This window comes from Microtus pennsylvanicus, chromosome 1 (genome assembly GCF_037038515.1).
Source record: "Microtus pennsylvanicus isolate mMicPen1 chromosome 1, mMicPen1.hap1, whole genome shotgun sequence".
In the NCBI taxonomy this organism is placed as follows: Eukaryota; Metazoa; Chordata; class Mammalia; order Rodentia; family Cricetidae; genus Microtus; species Microtus pennsylvanicus.
Window position 1 is genome coordinate 57,628,825 of NC_134579.1, and position 20,005 is coordinate 57,648,829.

Consider the following 20,005-nt stretch of genomic DNA (forward strand, 5'->3'; position numbering starts at 1 on the left):
TGATTTTTAAGGTGGCAGAACAAACAATATATATGCTTTTTCACTATGATGTAATAAGTTCAGGATAATATGAGGACATTTTACCAGGACAAACATGTCTGAATATCAGTAAACATAATTTTCATTTTTTTTCATAATTTTCATTTTGACATATAGAAAATAAAAGGAGAGTTCTTCTATGATTGAAATAAACATCTTTTCACGTGACCTATTTATTTTCTGCATATAACTTGTGGAATGGGAAAGAGACAGAAAGACAGATACATCAACATTTAAGGTATTTTCAAACTTTGGCTGCACCCAAGGATAGCAACCTCATCAAACAGCCATCTTGGGCCTTTAGCTCAGTGGTAAGGCACTTGCCTAGCATATATGATGCCCTGGGTTCAATCCCTAGTGTAGGAAACCACATCAAAGCAAAATGAATCTGCTCCAAAGCTGCTTCATCAGTCCTATAATAATCACTAAAATAACAGGGCAACAAAGATAACAAGTCATCCACACACGCATTCCCTTGAAGTTACTACAAAAGTGGTAGTGAATAGCTTGAGGTGTCAGTGATTTTTTTGCTTTGCTCTTTGTTGTGTTCATGGTGATGGTTAAAAACAAGGCATCCTATTATGTTTTTCCCTAGAAGAAACAGACCATTCTACCCAGGCGATCTTCACAACTAAGATTCCACGGACGACTGAATTGGCAAAGACAACTCAGGGTAATGCTGTTTCTCCACCCTTGGAGAGAAATTTTTCCTTATCTTCCTTTAACCAAGAAAGAAATTTTGCTTTCAGATGGGCTTTCCTCACCACAGCGAACTACTTGACTGTTTTTATATTAAAGATGAAGGACCTCAGGCAAAATGAATTCCATTTGTATATACAGCTTCTTTGGTTGGTGCCTCAAATGTCTTGTTGGCTGTAGGATGCTGATAACTAATCTCAAAAGTCTCTAGGTTTTTCTGCTTGCTGAACCTTCATGAGCCTGACTTTCATATATGACAAATAAGAAAGACCTCCATCTTCCTACTTTCCTTTCCTTTCCCCTCTTCTTCCTTTTTCTCCTCTCCTCTCCAAAACTGGAATAAAACCCATTGATATTATGAGCTGAGAAAAAGTTTCAATGAGAAAAGTCATTTTTTAAGTATTGAGAGTGGTTATACATTTAGCAACGTGCTGCCTGCAATGCCCTGTCTCTGGGGGAAAGAACTCACCTGCATACGTAGTCTTCATATTCTCAGACGTCTTTCCCATTACAGCGTCTAACCTCACTGGGTTATAAACATTTGCTAGTTTCTAATGGTGTAGTGTTTTCATTGCTGCTGTTTGGATCATCCTTTTTGCTCATTTGTATTAAATGGTAGAAAGCCAAAGCAAACAAAACAAAGGCAAACTTTAGAAGGAATTGGAAGACCGATCACTTTGTTCTGTCCACTAGCAATTCTAATTTAAGGGAGCACATGGATGGACGAAATCGTAAATCGACAAGAGCCTATACGGTGACTCATGATTGTAATCCCAACCTTTGGGAGTCAGGACAGGAGGATCGTGAGTTCCAGGCCAGCCTGAGAAAAATGTAAAGAGGCAAAATACAATGGAAGGAAAGAAGGAAGGGGGGAGGGAGGAACAGAGGGAGGGAGAGAAGGAAGGAGGGAGAAAGAAAGGAAAGAAAGAACGGTAATAAGTAACAGCAGGAAAAATGACAGCAACAGCATCAATGTAGTTTTAGGCAGAGCCTTTGTCGCCGGCATGAGGGCCTGAGCAAGCGTGAGGCGAGTGTGGTGCAGCACTCAGTCTCTAGCTTTAAGCTGTGCTTATTTGTAAGGTTTTTTTAATTTTAAAATTTCCAATTCAAAGTTTATAAAATTTGTATTTATTAGCTTCTTATTAGTGTTCAAATATGCAGGGAAATAAGAAGCACCAAGGCAGCCTTCTCCTGCCCTGTCTGCCAGCTTTCCTCATTGATGACACTCCATCAGTTATGATGGCCACAACCCTCCCTGGATTTTATATTTTATTTTTTCTCTGTTTGCAAATAACCTTAATGTCTTGAATGACAGCATCATCTTCATGCTCAAACAAAGCAGCTCTTCAACAAAATAGATAACTCTTTATAATAAGGAGGACATATAAAGATGTTCTTCCAACTCTGCTTTTGCATCTCTAAGTGAGAAAACAATTCTACTTTTGGAGACTTCCTGGATTCTTGTCAATGGTAAAAAAAAAAAAAATGATGGATCTGATATGTTTGCTTTTTTTATGGGAATGCCAACATTGAGTTAAAGATTTTTTTTTAATTCCTACTAAAACAATTTTACTAGATAGGAATTTTATAGTTATATGGAGTCGCATAAAGCCTCTTTGATCTGATTGTCTTAGTACAATTGTATAATGTACTATAATTTTTTTTCTTGTGTCCAGAGAATTCTTAGTTTGAGAATCATCCCTGCCATCCTAGGACTTATGTTTTCCTGATTTTGTACCAAATCTTTTCTTTAGGCTCAGCAGGCATGAGATATCAAATAATAACTAGGAGGGAGCTCTTCTTCAGGAGAAGAGGGGCACCCACAAACCCACACCTTTCAATAATCATGACGAAAAGCAGAGGCAGGGGGTGCAGCTCAGATGAAAATAGCTGTGTGTTACAGGGCCTTCCTCAAAAGCTGTCCTGAGCTCTGAGGCCCTTCATGTCATCTGGGACCCTGGCTTTGTTTAATGCCAATCCTCATCTGTCACAGGCCAACTGAGAGACTGGAGGAAGAGATAAAATCATTCCTCCTGTTCTTGTGCTTGAACTGTATGTGGACCACTGATGTGTGAGACTATGGGATCTCAACCCCTCAGCAGTGGTACCCCCAGAACCACAGCAGAACGAATGCCATTGCTAGATTCTCCCCCTACTTTCTGTGTGGCAGCCTTGCCCCCACATCTACTGAGACAGTTCCCACACAAAGCACTGTAACTTATCTTCAATTCTCTCTGCGTTCTGTTTTTGTTTCTACAAGTATTTATTTTGGATGAACATGGGCGCTATGAGCCTGCCTTTGTGGCTGTGCCGTGGCATGTGTATGGCGGTCAGAGGACACCTTAATGGAGTTAGTCATCTCCTCCCACCACACGGATTCTGGGGGTCAAACCGAGCTTGGCAGGCTTGGCAGCACGCATTTTTACCCACCACATCATCTCTAAGTGCCCAGTGTTTTACTTTCAGGACATTGTGGCAGTGTACCTACCCAAAGGCACATTAGGGATCCTGATTGCTTGACTTTATCAGCTCTTGCTTGATTCTCCACGTGGAACTCGGCCGAGCATAGTGCTTCGATTATCACTGCGTATTTATTTCAGATGTTGTTTTTATATACTTCATTTTTAATATTCTTGGAAATTTTTTTAATAGACATGAAGCGTCTTTACAGTTTTGTAGTATTGGTCACCCAGAAACATGTGGCAGCAATGTTTTTGTGGTTACGTAGTCACAAACTCCTTTGTCTTCCTTTTTAGGTTTAAAGTTAGAGCAGGTTCCTCGCGGCCTCATGCTATTGGATGATGAGCTGTCCAATTACCTCACAACCTAAAGTTATATTTTAGTCCAGCTCTTTAAGTTCTTCCTAGTAAACCTGGAACACACGGTTTTACGCCCCAGTGTTCAGGTAATGATGGCCCTGCTGCTGGGCTGCTCTGTGCCCTACTCTGATCCGCTTTTCTGCACGAAGTTTGAAAATCCCCTATTTTCTATGATGAAGAAAGTAAGAATCATGATCCCATTAGTTCTCTTCAGCGGAAGTAAGCAAATGTTCAGAGGGATCTACACTAAGAGCAGAAATGAGCTAAAATGGCTGCACTCATGTGGTTCTCAAAGAAAGTCAAAGGGAACCATTTACAAATCCGCCCGAGACATGTTTGGTCCTGTGAACACTAATACTTTATGACAGCGGCTCTTCTGCTCACAATGGTTAGTACCCTGGGGATGGCCCCAGTCAGGATTCCAGTCTGCCTGTGTTGTTGGCCTGCTGTGTGGCAAAATCCTGGTCATCAAAACTCTCCCATTGGAAGCGTCCAAAAGAGAGCTACATCATAAGCTGTTTCGCAGGTGTTATTTTTTTAAGCCTGCCAGGCAAGACATTGCTGATTTATGGTTAATAAATATCCACTCAAGATGTGGGCAAAACTATTAAATGAGGTAACATTTGTACAGTTTACAAGAAAAAAATTCTGGCCATAGATAAAGCATTAGCAAGAGACTTGTGGCGGGGATCCACGTGCAGTATGCCGTGTGCACAGAGCAGCGGGCTGTAGACTCCAGGAGGAGCACGTACTTCAATACCTTAGGAAGCAAAAATAGAACTGTATTGTTTTCTAAATCTGCCTGCAGTGGTATCGACTCAGCAAGGCCTCATTACTTCTTCGTGGGCAGGCCCCACGAAACAGGAGGAAACATGCTAGTTCTAACGTCCCTTGCTCACTTTTCCCTGACAGGTTGGACATCGGGTGTCATTTCCTTTCACTCCTCTGTATGACAATCATAGACACTGAAGATTTACTGATTTCAGAGTTCACAAGCAAAGACAACTTGATAGCGGCCATATGTTACTGTTAATTTTCTTAGCAATCTAATTTTTCCTTGATCCTTTTTTAAACTTTAAAATTGCTTTCTTTGAAAAATTAATGCTCCAGTACAGTAGTTTCTGATTGAGAAGGGTGGGTAACTGGACGGATGGATGACTGTGTAGATGGATGACTGGGTAGATGGCTGGCTGGGTAGATGGCTGGCTGGATAGATGGAAGGGTGGACAGATGGCTGGCTGGGTTGATGACTGGCTGGATAGATGGAAGGGTGAATGGTTGGATAGGTATATGGCTGGGTAGATGAATGGTTATGTATTTATCATGTTAAGCAACTATCTGATAAAATTAATACCTTTGGAAAGCATGGACTAGATGACTGATTCTTAATATTACAATTGACCTACCTCATTCTCTGTGTACCTTTGCTTTTCAGCCATGAGTATTTTCACGTTTTGTGTCCTTTTGCATGAAGTAGGTAATGAATAACTTGGTGATTTCAGCAGAATGTTCTTTCCACCTCTGTGTGAAGTGTGCTGGTTATTGGTACCTAGGGTAACAAAGATCAGTGGGCTGGTCTTCGGAGACTAGCTGTTGAGTATAAAGTATATCTTCCATTTCAGCACCACACAGATTGCACACGACTCCTGTGAGGCCCAGAATACCTGACAGACCACATGCCAGGCCAGGTAAGAGAGCTTTGCTTTCTCTGATGACCTGCACAGTCAGCAGGCTGGGGGAGCTCCAGAAAAGAGCCAAAAAGCCAGACTTCCCAAAGATGGAAATATATCAGAAGAGGAGGGATCCAGAACAACGTACCTTTCAGTTGAAGTCAAGGGAACACAGAAACTCTGGTCTTTGTAGATAATTGAAGGGGTTAATTCATCGAAGAGATTAAACTTAAAGGTTTTCATGGATGTTTAGATTCAGAGGCCTCTGTGAAACTTAACAAATATGAAAATATTTTAATGATGTTTATTCATATGTCTCACCCACCTTAAATTTTTCATGACCATTGTCAAGTGTTTTTTTTTTCTTGCCTCAGGAAATAAATGGCCTCATTCTAGTAAAAGAGTGCTTTAGTTTCAAAGAGAATGTTTTCCTTGATACCTCTGTCATCAAAAGAAGCATTTCTCATCACAAAAGAATAAAAGACATGGTTTATTCTGGAGCCAAAATTATGAGTGACCATGACCTGGGACTATATATTCTGGTCTTCCCAAACCATGTTCCAATGAGGAGGTGGTTTCATGAACTTTTATAATATCAGAACAAAGAAAGCTGTAGATGAGGACATTTTAAAGACAAATTGGTAAAAAACATTTGAGAAGCAGAGTACAGGAAGATGGGGAATCTCTCTTCCAAGCCTCAGATGGTACCCGATAACATTCTTAGCTTTGGATTTGGTGGAAGCTGGCAGACGTCTTAGCTAACACACTCCTAAGGGTTTATCTGTTACTTACAGGATGCCCATTAGGTAGGCAAGGAATGGCTATTTGGGGGGCTATTAGTAGCCCCAAATGAATTATAGTTAAGCTCTGGACCTGCAACATTCCAATCTCTCCACATCGATGTAGTTCTAATCAAGCAGCCGTTGCTGACACAGGTTCCTTCAAGAAATTCTGACTCACACTTCAAAGGATAAAGCTATTTATAAACAACAAAAAGCATAGCTCTATATTGAGAGACACCTCATACTTGCCAAGTCAGTGAAGGATCATAACTCTTTCTTTCTTAGGATTTAAGGAATGACTAATTTTCAATGTAAGTGATTCTTGTGCTGAGGTACAGCATCTTAGCACCAGCTAAAGCCTTTCTGGTGTTTTCCTGTCCTTTTCTGTTTTCTGTGGTTCTAAGGACTCTTAGGGTGCTAAAAAGGAAAGTCATTCACAAAGGTAAGGTCTCTGTGAATGTATCTCTAAGTAGGTGAGAGAAAGGAGGCAATGATTTTATATTCTTTGAATATTATACATGTAATATTCAATTATATATAATATACACAATATATTATATATATTGCATACATACTATATAAATATATGTGCATTTATAAGAGGAAAGTCATTCACAAAGGTAAGGTCTCTGTCAATGTATCTCTAAGTAGGTAAGAGAAAGGAGGCAATGTTTTTATATTCTTTGAATATTATACATGTAATATCCAATTATATATAATATACACAATATATTGTATATATTGCACACATACTATATAAATATATGTGCATATATAATATGTAAATGTATATATGATATATATTAGATATATACACATGTGGAGAATTGAGTGAAGTCATCTAAGGGTTGAGGAATGCTTTCTCTTTTTTTGACACTAACTTAAAGAATAAAAAGGCAGGAAAGCAAGGCCTCATCACTCAGCCAGATCTTGTTGGCAGCAGAAACACAAAGACAACCAAGTACACAGAGGCAGAGTCCCCAGATGAGAAAGGACCCCAGAGCTGGAATATAAGGAGGGGGTTATGTGCAATTGGAATGGGTTCCTTTTTTTGGGGGAACTTGTTGGTTTGTGCTATTTCAGGGTGTTGGATAATCTGGACAAAGAAAGGAAAGTAGATTGTGTCTCTCTTCATTAGTACACCCCAGCAGTCCCTTAGTGTGTGTGTGGGGGGCGGGGCGGTTAAACTCACACTAACTGTTTCTCTCGGGGAGGGAGAACAGGAAGTTAGCAGTATTAAATGTTCATGAGAAAAACATATTAATCTACCTAGAGCTTTTGTTCTCTGCCTGTCTGCTGGGGATCTGCTTGACTCCTAGTTCTTCATAGAGAACTATTTTTGGCTATAATCTCTAACTCCTAGAGGTGATTAGGTAGAAAATTCTATATAAAAAAAAAGAATAAGGGATTTTCATGTGTCTTTGTGCTACAAACATCGAAGAGTGCTTAATATGTGACTGATTAAACATTTCTGTAAAATAAATAGTAATGGTCGGCAATGGCTGACTGCTTACAATGTGACCCGTGAGTTATGTTTGTGGAAACTGAGGTGCTGAGGGGAACCAGAAGAGAATGAAAAGACAGGCAATCTGGAAAGAGGTTTGCATGGCGGTATCATGGCTCAGTGTTTTACAGCAGATGTATGCAAGGACTGTTGTAACTAGACAGTACCTGGAGACTTCTACAAAGAGACCACCAATTCATGAGTTATGAATGGTGGCCTTGATGTTAAATTCATTTCAAGTTTCAGTTTTTTACTAGACGTAATGTAATCTTAATCTTCCTTCAGTTCTATTTTGGACTGTGTCACATACAGGAAGCAAGGGAAAATATCTTCCACTCAGAATTAGAAATTCCCTTGCTACTTACTCTTTTCAAGAACAAATATCAGAGCTCAGTGAGCACCTCAGTACAGACTCAGATTTTCATCCTCGCCTATGAAAGTTTAGGACTTTCATAAGAGAACATGGTTTCTATATTCTGGACCATATTTGTGTGTGTGTATGTGTGTGTGAGTTATCCTTACTTTATTGCCTAGTTAAATGATTTTCAGTTTTCTGAGCAGTTTTGTTTTCTTTGACTGCAGACATTTAGTAAGGAAATGTTTAATGTGTTTAATCCTTATTTTGTTATAGTTCTGAACAAAACAACCACAAAGCCTGGTAAAACCAAACCCAAAGTGATACCTCATGGAAACGGAGTGGGAACAGGTAATAATCACAGATGTGTTTCTCTTTTGTTGCATCAAAACTAAATGCTGTCCGTGGTAGTTAGACAGAGAATAGCCCTCCAAAGGAGTGGCACTATTAGGAGGTGTAGCCTTGTTGGAGTAGGCGTGGTCTTGTTGGAGGAAGTGTGTCACTGTGGAGGCAGGCTTTGAAGACTTACATATGCTCAAGTCATTCCCTGTGAGACAGAGCACTTCCTCTTGCTTATGGGATCAAGATGCAAGAGCTCTCAGCTCCTTCTCCAGCACCATGTCTGCCTGCATGCTGCCTTGCTTCCCACCATGATGACAATGGGCTAAACCTTAGAACTGTAAGCCACCATAATTAAATGTTTTCCTTTATAAGAGTTGTCATGGTTATGGTGTCTCTTCACAGCAATACAAACCCTAACACTGTCCATCTCACATAATTTTGTTGAATTCATACATCAATTTCTTTTACATAAGTTTTGGGAAATATTTGTAAAACTAAAATTTAAAGTTTTAACTCATTTCAAAATCAATTTCAAATATCCCTAAAAATGCTGAAAAAGAATTTTCCAACTTTTCTCAACCTAGTCTATTAAGTTAGCTACCATATATATAGTCTTACTTCTCAAAAATAACTCCAATTAGATATTAGTTACAGAATGAAAATAGAAAAAAATCATTGTTTTCAAACCACTTGCTATACACAGATCAGTCTGTGAAATGACTTGGTAGCCCTCCTATACTCTCCCAGGGGGCCATCACAGCTTTCTGAAAGGCCTTTATCTGCTAGCAGTCTGCAGTATGGAATTTAAGAAGAAGTAGACTTAATTCAAAACAATAACAGCTGGTGACTGTGGCTGTAGTCCTTCTGTAGCTTATAAACCGTTCTGCTCAAATGGCACAGCACTAACTTCCGTAGAGCTGTGTGGCTAGATCTAAGAAAAATTTAAATACCCAACTTACTTATTCCATAGGCAAATGGAATTGCATCGTTCCCTTGAGATATTTTTAATAATAAAAATCATGTACAAATGCATGAAAATTAGAATGAATTTAGTGCATATATGTTACATTTCATCAGCTCCTGGTAAGAAAGAGATACAATGCTTGAGGTTAGTCTAAAAGTCATTTAGATTTGTTTAGAATGTTCCCCCATATTTACTTGAGTATTGTGGTATCTGAAATTCTGGGATTTTTTTTTTTGGTCTGTTATTTTTCAGACCAAATGAAAGAGGCCAGTCTGTGGATTTCTGAGACACCCAGTTACTTATTCGTCCTGAGCGATTTCATTCATTCTTCCTACCTGAAGTTTTGGCAGGGCAGAATTTCTCAGATTGGCATAGACTGGCTCTAACAAGAGCTATCCTTTCTCAGATCCTCTTGGGAGGAATTTAAGTGTACATATTTAATATTCAAGTGATTCCTTGGAGCTTACATAAGCAAAAATAGAAATTAGCTATAAGCTGAGAAAATAAGCAACGACAAAAAATAAAAGTTGCTATGGTCCTTATTGGAGCACTCTTGACCGCCAGTATAATCAAACATGATTCTTTCTAGGACAATGGGAGTCATCAAATGAAGACAATAGCATTGTTATACCTTAACTTAGCAACAGTATGAATTTTTTTTCAAGACCCATTTTTGAATCAATTATCTGTCATTATCAGCTTGCATCCATAGACAAGTGCTTCTGTAATGTAACTCCTGGGAGAAAGTGGCCACTGAACTCTGGCAGAACAAATGGGTTGCCTTCACCCCATTCCTTGTTTCTCTCACAACGTCCAAACAAAATTTATATGTTGTTCTGTGTTGTCAGTCTATTGAGGCCTTTTGTGGAGGATCGTCGTATTGTTTATTTCTCAGGTGGGGAGGCCAGCAGACAGCATCCAGCCATCCTTACCTTTGCGGTCAGTCTTAGCTGGATGCTACCTTGAATAGTTCTGATTCTTTAACAATGCTGTAGATTCTTGCTTTGCATTGTATGAGTTGTTTTTTCTTTATTTTAACGTTAGAATAGCCTGCAGAGGCTGGGAATTTTTTATTACATTTATTTATTTGTGTGCATGTGGGTTGGCATTGTGGGCCTTTATCCATTAAGCCTTCTTGCTAACCCAAGGCTCATAGCTTGGATGGGTCATTTTTCCGCTATTCTGCTTTTTTTTTTTGTGGTTCCACATATAGACATTACAGTTTAGTTAAGGTGTCCTACACATTAGAAATTTCTAAACTGAGAAGTTGTGAGAAACGGCAGAGTTTACTGTCTGACTCTAGAGAAGAAACTTGTGGGTCCCAGTCTAGGGAGTCTGACTTCTCTTGGAAGATGACAGCTGCTGGGCCTGTTTGTCATCTGACCATCACTTCTCAAGGCTCCTTGCGTGCCAGGAAGAATATAATTGTGACGCTTCTCGGAGCATGTGAGCTGGAAGACTCTGTCACATAGCTGACAATCAGGCTTCTCTCTCTATCCTAATGGGGAAACCACATGTTACTGCCCCCACATGGAGAATGCCTCACTGGGAGAACTCAGACTCCTCAGGGTGAGGTATGTGTTTTTCTAGACTGTGGCTAAATCTTTCAGGCAAGTGGCTCAGGATTTAGCTAGGAGCTGAAATTTGGAGCACAGAGAACAATGCTACATAAATATCACCCCTCTTCGTCACAGGAGGTGGAGACTCCGATTCACTGAGTATTGATTTCCACTGATACAGTTGGAAATCAACAAGTTTGTTTGCAAAGCTTTTGTTACTATGGTTAGAAATATCCGAAATCATTATTTCATCTTGGACAAGAGCTCACTAAGTGATGAATTACGTAAATCCGCAGCTTTCTGGACAACTCCCATATGGCAGTGGTGGGCCATCCTGAGGTTCCAATCTGGGTGCCTTCAGAGCCAACTGGCCTTTAAACATTTGTGTCAATTAATCCTGTTTGGGAGAAAAGAATTCAGCTCGCAGCCTGGGCTAGATTGCCTGATGGGTACTCTCCGTACAATCCGTTCTCTACAGTGTGCCTCATAATGGTTTCCTTTTTAACTTTTCTCCTCATTCGGTGCTGCCTTCAATGTTAAATTGCCCTCTTCTGATTCAGGCCAGCACTAGTTCACTTGTTTAGCAGAGTCTGGGGCTTCATTGCCTGTCTCCAACTCTTTCCACTGAGCCCCAAAGTTACTGTTTGCAGGGCCTTTTCCAGTGCTTCCAGATATTACTATGGTCTATCTGTTTTCAAGGGCTGATGTGCTGTTGATTTGTGACTTATATCTAGAGATCATAACGGCATGCTGCCTCTGTCTCCATCTGTATAGAAAACAATTGGAAGATTTTTAGTTTCTTCTAATTTATTTTTCCTCTCTTTTCTTCCCCTCTTCTCACCTTCCCCCTTGCTGACCCGTGTCCCTCCCTCCCTCTTCTCCTTAATCTCCAACTCACTTCAGCCTTCAGGCGCTTGCCTGTACTCATCCTGGGCTCAGTGGATCTGCCTTTGCCCTATAGGAACTGCTGAAAACGTGCGCCTATTTTCTGTGAGCGTCACACGATGACATGGCTATAGGACAGATGCTTGCCTGCCAAGGTCAATAACTCTCATCTAGGGAGGCACTCAGCCATTTCAGGAGGTGAAGATTATAGGACTATAGTCACTTAGCATCATGTGAGGAGTACAAGGAAGAAGGAGTCAAAAGGAGGATCTAGTGGTTTGAGAAAGAGGCTTTGGTGTGGAGAGATGTGAGTTTGAGTCTCAGCATTTCTTACCTGTGAGACTTTAAGCAGCTTGTTTACTCCAGCTTTGGACTTCCTCATTTGTGGGTCCTAGATGCTATATCCCACATAGACTTTGTAATGCTCAAATCAAGTATTAAATATACAGAGTGCCTAGACGGTATTAGAAATGAATTCATTGTATTTGAAGGACAAAGATTTTTGGAGAAGAACTAATAAAAATCAACTCAAAGAACACCCAGCCTATTGGCATTCTAGGGTATATGTGGTGTGGTGTATGTATGTGTGTGTGTGTGTGTGTGTGTGTGTGTGTGTGTGTGTGTGATGTGTGTATGTGGTGTGTGTGTGATATGTGTATGTGATGTGTATATGATGTGTGTGTGTGTTACCTTTGAGAAATGATGGTGATCAAAGTCAGTCACCAAATCAAGTCGTCTTATTGGCACAGTATAAATATTTTTCTATGCCTGAATATCATTGACAGAATAATCAATCACATGATCCATTTCCCTGGTTTCGGGGAACCAAGAATACCAGGGCACAGGGACAGCTCTTTTTAGAAAGAATTTCCAAAGTCTTCCACATTTCTCCAAAAATCAACAGGGTTGGGTTCTTTACAGCAACAACTCCACTCTGGGACCAACTTCTGTATTAGTTGCTTTTAGTTTCTGTGCTAAAACACCATGACCAAAAGCAAATTAAGAAAATGTTTATTTGTACTTATAGTTCTAGAGGGATCAATCTCCATAAAGGATGGAGCCACAGATACAGGATCAGGAAGATGACAGATTACATCTTAACCACACACAGGAAACACAGACCATAGGAAGTATGGCAAGGCTATAAACTCTCAAAGCTCACCCTCCCCAAGTGATGTCCTTTTTTCCATCAAAGTTCTACTACTTAAAGATTCCATAACCTCCCCAACAGCACAACCAATAGGGGACCAAGGGTTTAAATACATGAGCCAATGGGGCAACATTCTCACTCAAACTACAACAAGCGAAATTTTTATATTTGATCAGTATATCTGCCTGCACACTTAAATGTGTTTAATATCATTTTACTTTTTCTGGGACATAACTATAAAACCAGAGTTGTTGGCATTTAGTTACTGTAATTGTCATGTTGTCATTGTTAATGTACAAAGTGGTTATTAAGTATGTTTTCTCATCTTTAATATGCAAACTACAGTTAGGCCATTAGCATATGGATTCTTCTTTAGGATAATCAATTTTGAAGTTATATTTCCTACTTAGAGTCTAAAAACTGTTTCTGTTCTTTCTTAATAAATACTATCAGAGCCAGACATGGTGACACAAGTCTTTAATGCCTGCACTCAGGAGCCTGGGGCAAGTGAATGTCTATGAGTTTGAGACCAACGTGGTGTACATAGTGAGTTCTAGGCCAGCTAAGGCTGCATGGTGAAATCCTGTCTCAAAGGAAAAAAATTGTCAGACATGTTAGGGAAGATTATTTTGTAATATAGTCACAAAAGAGGGGAAAGAAAGACTGTAAGAGCCAGAGGAACTAGATGTTTGCTGTGAAGTTGTACCTCCTAAACATAGCAGGGAAGCTGCACCCATGATGTCTCATCAACAGGACCGCCTAAACAAGGCCCGAACAAGGGTGACATCAACAAATATGCCAACATGGAAGGGGGAAATCTCAACAAGGCCCCAACCCTAGACAAAGAACTACAAGCAACTAAGAAATGTTGAAAAGAGAGAAATAGTCTTCCTTGGGAAAAGGTTTCTCCTTAATTGATTATCTAGTACCAGTCGTCAGCCCTGCCTGAAATTAAATACACACAAGTAACATTAGATTGGGCCAGTGGTATCAGCATATTTAGGAATGTATCTATATATCCCTATATAAATATGTACACACATACATTTAGGAGTGTGTGTGTATTGTGTATGTGTGTATAACAACAATTAAATAAAGAAGAGACCAGAGGCCATGAATTTGAAAGAGATCAAGGTAGGGGTAGCATACATGGGAGGAATTGGAGGGAAGAAATTAAAAATAATATATGTTAAATTCAAACAATGAAACAAAATTGTATAAAGAAAGCAAGCATGATTAAAAATAATAATAATAATATTACAAAGCTGCAGTGAGACATACTGATTACCTGCATCCTAGGGAAGCTGTCCGAAACCTATCCCTGGTGCTTAGGCAAATGGCCAGATAACCTCCATATTTGAGGGAGACAGAAGAGAAAAATACCACACAAAGCAAAGTTGAATTGGTTCCTTCCAAACAACAAGTTGGGGTTCTAGGCCATTCAGGACTATTTTATAAATGCCAAAGTAAGATCCAGTTGGTAGCCTCAGCAGTCTTTCAGGCAAGGCCGGCACAGAAGTATTTTTTAAGCCAGTTCAATAAATATAAACCCAACCACATTGGATTCTGAGGTTTCTTTATGAGCATTGGTGAGTTGGGAAATTATCTTTTTAACCACAAAATGTACCCATGAAAACTGGCAGGAGGTGACAATTTACTCCTGGTAAAAATCTGTCTGGTGAAGCAATACCTCCCAGGCAGCCAGTGCAGGATGAATGCCATGGAAAATTATGACAAAACCAAAACCCACAGGCCAGTGCCAGCTCTTGAGAGAAAAATACAACCCACGAATGTAGGATTTTTAGTATTTTTATGTCTGGGTAGTAGAAGACAATTAAAATGGGCACAAATGCACTGGTGTTTATGTAAGAAGTGCACATTTCTCTGACAGCTCTGAGTGTCCATGACAAAGAACGTTTAGCAAATTTTTACTATACAGTTATTCCTATTGATTGTCTCTGCTCCTAGGAACCAAGCAAGCACCTAAGCCGTCAAGTCCTGGGAGAAATATGTCAGTGGACTCACATGCCACGAAAAAACAAGGTAAGGAGTGATGTGGCCCCTCCGGCCCCTCAGCTCTGAAGTTGGCCCAGCGATAGCAATGGTGGATGATGAACAACTGCATGGCTCTGTGTGCGAGAATCAAATTAGCAGAAGATGCAAGCTGCTAGAGAAACATTCCGAAAGACCATCTTTGGGAAAAGAACGTGCAAATTCCACTCTATTCAAACCCTTTGGGAGATACTAATTTAGTGGTTGCTTCCTGTACTATCCTGAAGAGACACCATGGACAAGTGGTACAGAGCCACTGGGTTTCAGATTGTTTTTTCAAGTTTTTCTCTTACGTGATTTATTTATATTTTGGCTTGAAATGATGTTCGTTCCTATTTTAAGAGTACGTTATATGTAATAGTCATATGAATCTTATACTCCAGTCTCTGCTGTTTAAAAGGGTTGCCACGAGAACGGCTCCCACACATTAGTGTTTATATAGCCATCCTCACCCGGGCAAGCTCATGGGCAGGCTTCCTCCCCCTGTCCTATCTTTCTCTGGCTCTTTCTTCTTTGTCTCTCCTCCTGGTAGCCTTGAAAATACTTAAATCAAAAAGTATTTTTCTGGGTGGAAAATTCTTCTTGGTTATTTTTAAATCAACATAAATACTACCAAGAAAGAAACACATTTTTTTCAACTATAACAGGCTAAAGTTTGAGCTAAGGTGAGCTGCTTCAGACATGTTTAGCTTTTCCAAGCACCCTGCAAAGTCGACTTCATTACACAAACTATAAAATGCTACTTTCCTTTCCTTTGCCAATTAGGCAGACAAGGTATAAAAATGTACAATTTCTTGGGATGGTAGCTCTGTAGCAAAATTTGTGGGTGGGAAAGCAAAGTGACTGGTAAAATTGGCTCCTAGTCATGTCCCCTAGCTAGGAATCCCTGTGCGGTGGCCAATACAGCTGCTCTCCAGTCACCAGATGCCCATTCCTGCCGTGACTGCTACTTTTGAAAAGTTCCAGTGTTGTTCAATTATAATTATATTAGAGTTAGGGGTTGTGTGGACCTCCCACAAAAAAATGGAAATTATATATGTGCTCAACAATTCAAAGTCAAATTGGTAGATAGAATTGTAGGCTCACAACTAAAGGTCAAGTTCATCAATACTTCTGGCTTGTCTCTAGGGGAAAGATGTCAGTTCTCTGTATGTGACCTTCCAAAGCACCTATGCCTGCGTATTTTATCTAAAATGACAGGAGATGATTTACATATGTTAATGTGATTCATTATTCATGGATATATGACCAGTGTCAGTTTAGAGGAATCCCACTATATATTGCTCATAGGCAGTTTTCTATAAACTATAAAAGGCTCTTACCATCCAACTGCTACTCTGCTGCTTATGAAAGCTTATTTCAAACTGATTTTTATAAATAAAGCTGACTTTATAATATCTCTTAGCTACAATTCCAGGAACTCGTCGTCCATTCATTCCTCCTAGACCTATGCCCCCTAGACCTATACCTCCGCAGAGAAAACCTTTGCCACCAAATAATGTCACCGGAAAGCCAGGAAGTGCAGGTATGTCCGTCACATATCTTTCCTCTCTCTCCATGACTGCATTTTTCTGGCCAACCCAGCCCTTCTTGGGGTGCTGGTTTAAGCAGTAGGCAAGCCATTGGCACATGTGATTAGATATGTGCTGTTAACTACAGCTTTGAGGTCTGAACTACTGACTCTGAGTGAGTAAAGAAACCATTCCTCCATATCTAGACCAGTTTGTTTCTGAGATACCTGCGTGCTTGGAGCCTAGAGAGAAACTGACTTGGCTTTCTGTGACTTCAGAGTAGGAGTAGGAGATGCTGAACATGGCAAACCCTCAGAAAGAGTGGAAATAATGTCCCGTCACTGACTTGGCCTTCATGTCATTGCGAGGGTGACGGTGTCTGGGGAAGGACTCTGAGCAGGCAAGCTGTTTCTTACTCCCATGTCTAGGTTCACGCCGTCATAGAATGGTTCCATAAGACCTGGCTATGGCACTTCACCCCTCTTCCAGCTTCACAAAGAAGTCTTAGCATCGTCACTACGCCCTCTGTGGCCCTCAGTATACATCTCTGGCACAACAAAAACAAACGACTTTGTGCTGTTTGTGTTCTTGTCTTCCTCACATAGCTTGTGATTGTGTACTAACAGTCCTTAGTGTATTCCCTCTGAAATTCTAGAACCTCGTTGAGTACTTAGAATATGGAGGGAACTTGATAGCAGTAACTGAATGAATACACGAAGGAAATGAAGAACCAGTTAAAATTGATCCAGTTCAAAACAAAGCTTGACCTTACTCCCGCTTAGGGACTCTGCTAGCCAACTGTGAGTTCCTTGTTGTTCTTCCCCTTCCATAGCTCAACTTCCTAAATATCTGGTAGGTGGACACTGGATAAAAGTATTGAGGAAAGTGTAGAAGGTTCATGTGAAGGGAGCTGTGTCAGTCCTTTCTGCAAGATAAAAAGCAGGGGTGCTAATGACTTTTATGATGTTTCATGATTCTGGGTCAGTGGGTCGCAACCCCTTTTGGGGTTGAATGAACCTTCACAGGGGTCGCATATCAGATATCCTGCACATGAAATATTTATATTACAATTCAAAACAGTATCAAAATTACAGTTGTGAAGTATCAACGAAAATAATTGTATGGTTGGGGGTCACCATGTGAGGCACTATATTAAAGGGCCCTAGCGTGAGGGAGGTTGAGAACCACGGCTCTAGGGTGTTTTTCCCCAAAGTGTAAGGGAGGATTCAGGCCGTAACATGTGCATTGTGTCTTTCTGGGTCAAAGCCCCGTGAATGCCGCATGAGGAGACCGGGTTTGTCTCATTCCCTGTAATGTGAAGCAGCTGTGGCATGAGTGGCACTTGCTTTCAAGTCCCACTGATGAGTCACTGCGATGCCAGTGTGTGCCATGAGAACCCAGGGGACCACCCCTGCAGGAGGTCCCCGGGTGAGGCTGTGTTGTTCACTGGTCTTGGATTTGGGCTTCTGGTAGCCTGTTCTCTGTCAGAAAGTACAGCTTTGACACAGGCCTTCTTCCCCTGAGCCTGAGGCGGAGCCACAAGCACACCCTGTTTCTAGGAGCAGCTTAGGTCACTGCTGTGCACTCTCTCCACTGCTCCATCTCTGAGAGAAAATGACTCCACTTCACAGCCTAGCAAACCAGCAATCATATTGGTACAGTTCTAGTGATTCAGGAATCCACTGGATGTCTGGGTGTACTCTGAGAGTCTCTCACAAATGCTTGTGAACAGTCTTGGCTCCCAAGTGGCATCTACCAATTGTTGCCTATCTCTAAATCTACGGAGGCCTCCAAGTCCCTCTTTTCTTGCCAGGGTGACAATGTTGCTGCCATTTCCCGCTGATTCTGTCAGCTCTGGAAAACACTTCTCTTGGTTTTGCTTGCCATTTTATTGTGGCCCACTCCCTGTAGGACCAAGGGCCTGAGTTGGGGGGGGGGGGGTGGCGGGTAGCAGAGCTCCATCTATCTGACTCGGTCATGATTGCACACTGAACCAAATCCTTAAGTCCGGCTAGTATCCCTTGACTAGTAGCCTGAGCAGGACTTCTTTTCCTAGGAGGAATCTAAAACCCACTCTATACTCTGCTGACTGTACTAAACACTCAGTCTTGCTTGGACCTTGAATCCAGACATAGAGACCGATAAGTAACTTTAGCAAAAAGGAGTTGAACATAATAACTCAGAGGAGCACTGTTCTAGCCCCTGGGACAGAATCACAGATGGCCCTGGGGATCATTGTCTTCCTAGTCTGCTCATCTTCCATGTCTGCCAGGTCATCTCTAAGCAAGGCCATTCCATCTCCTCAACTTCTCTCACAGCTGACCAAATGGCTAAGATGGAAGTCTCATCCCTTCCTTTCTGTCACTTCCCTACTGGAAATTTTTTCATGGTCCGTTTCCCTTAAAATAGCATCTACAGTAATGATATTCAAGTTCGTCCATGGTCTGCCCTTTCCTGGCCCTCCACACGTAGGCTGGGACTGGGCTTTCTTTTCCCTCAGCTGACATGCTTCCCTGATTCATAGACTGAAGCCCTTGCACATCTGTGAAGACATGCTTCCCCAGTGCTACCCTCTCCCCATAGACAGCCACTCCCTCTCTCTGTCCCCTCAGTGACCTTATGTAGTTCTTTCACAATATCAGAGATGTTTCAATATTCTTGGCTCAGGCATCTATGTCTATCAGGAACCAGGTCTTGTTTTGTCTCCAAGCCTGGCTGATAGTGCCAAGCCACATGGTAAGTGCTTAATAAACGTTTATTGATTAAATAAGTGGGAAATTTGGCGCTGCTCTTACTACTTTGATTCTGTGTTACAGGAATCATTTCCTCAAGCAGAGTGACTTCCCCACCGCTGAAGGCAACACTCAAACCTACTGGAACAGCCGTAGAGAGGTCAGAGGCAGAGAAAAAGCATCCAACCACTCCAGCTTCCGAAGAAGAAATTGGTCAGTGTGATGTTCTCACTAGGCGCTGTGCTGCAAGATGCTCAAGTATTTCAAATTAGGGCAAAGAAAAGCTTGGGGGTCTCCTATTTCCTGCAATTTTAGGAATATTTGTCTTTTCAATTTTAGAGTAATACTTATTATCAAACTTTTGCTATAGAATATACTTCTTTCCTTCTCAGACATAAAAATGCCAAATTTTGTTTTGTTTTATAAAATGTAGACTATCCAATTACCAATTAAAAAATTAGGCTACTAAATTACCTAATACTATGAGCTACAGATATTTTAATTTAGGAATAAGTATTAGCTTATTGTTCTATTCAATCCGCTACTGTTACACCCCAGAACATCTTGCTGCAGGAGACAATTCAAGGTCTTTTTATTCTGGATAAAAATGTATTGTAAGAATAGTAACGGAAATCCAAGCACAAGCAGTGTATCTAGGAAGAATGATAATTATTATTTATCTGTATTGCTTTTGCCAATGTACTGTGAATTTTTCTTTATCTTTCATTGAATTGTTCATGCTCTTTTCATTCTCAGGCAGTACCACTGATTTTAGTTCAAGCCCAACTAAAGAAACCGATCACCTTGGGAAGCCCAGATTCACAGGTATGTCTGGCTCTGCATTATGAGTGTGGGCAGGATTCTTCTGGTAGGTAGGTCAGTCAGGTATTTATTGTGTAAATATTGTAGGCGTTTACTACAATGTGGAGTTTTCATGTTCCT

The 20,005-nt window shown here is 40.7% G+C and overlaps 1 protein-coding gene across 14 annotated transcripts in view; it reads left to right on the forward strand.

Moving 5' to 3' along the window:
* Abi3bp (ABI family member 3 binding protein) overlaps nucleotides 1-20,005 on the forward strand; it is a 211,911-nt gene that overhangs the window by 172,657 nt on the left and 19,249 nt on the right. For 11 of the 14 annotated variants that reach the window (XM_075964714.1, XM_075964734.1, XM_075964787.1 and 8 more), the window contains 7 exons: nucleotides 635-712; nucleotides 5,180-5,245; nucleotides 8,145-8,219; nucleotides 14,737-14,811; nucleotides 16,226-16,345; nucleotides 19,148-19,276; nucleotides 19,820-19,888. In XM_075964714.1, the coding sequence (XP_075820829.1) occupies nucleotides 635-712; nucleotides 5,180-5,245; nucleotides 8,145-8,219; nucleotides 14,737-14,811; nucleotides 16,226-16,345; nucleotides 19,148-19,276; nucleotides 19,820-19,888 (612 nt within the window). The remainder of the gene's footprint in view (nucleotides 1-634; nucleotides 713-5,179; nucleotides 5,246-8,144; nucleotides 8,220-14,736; nucleotides 14,812-16,225; nucleotides 16,346-19,147; nucleotides 19,277-19,819; nucleotides 19,889-20,005) is intronic. The other 3 variants (XM_075964761.1, XM_075964779.1, XM_075964832.1) reach the window with 1 other exon arrangement.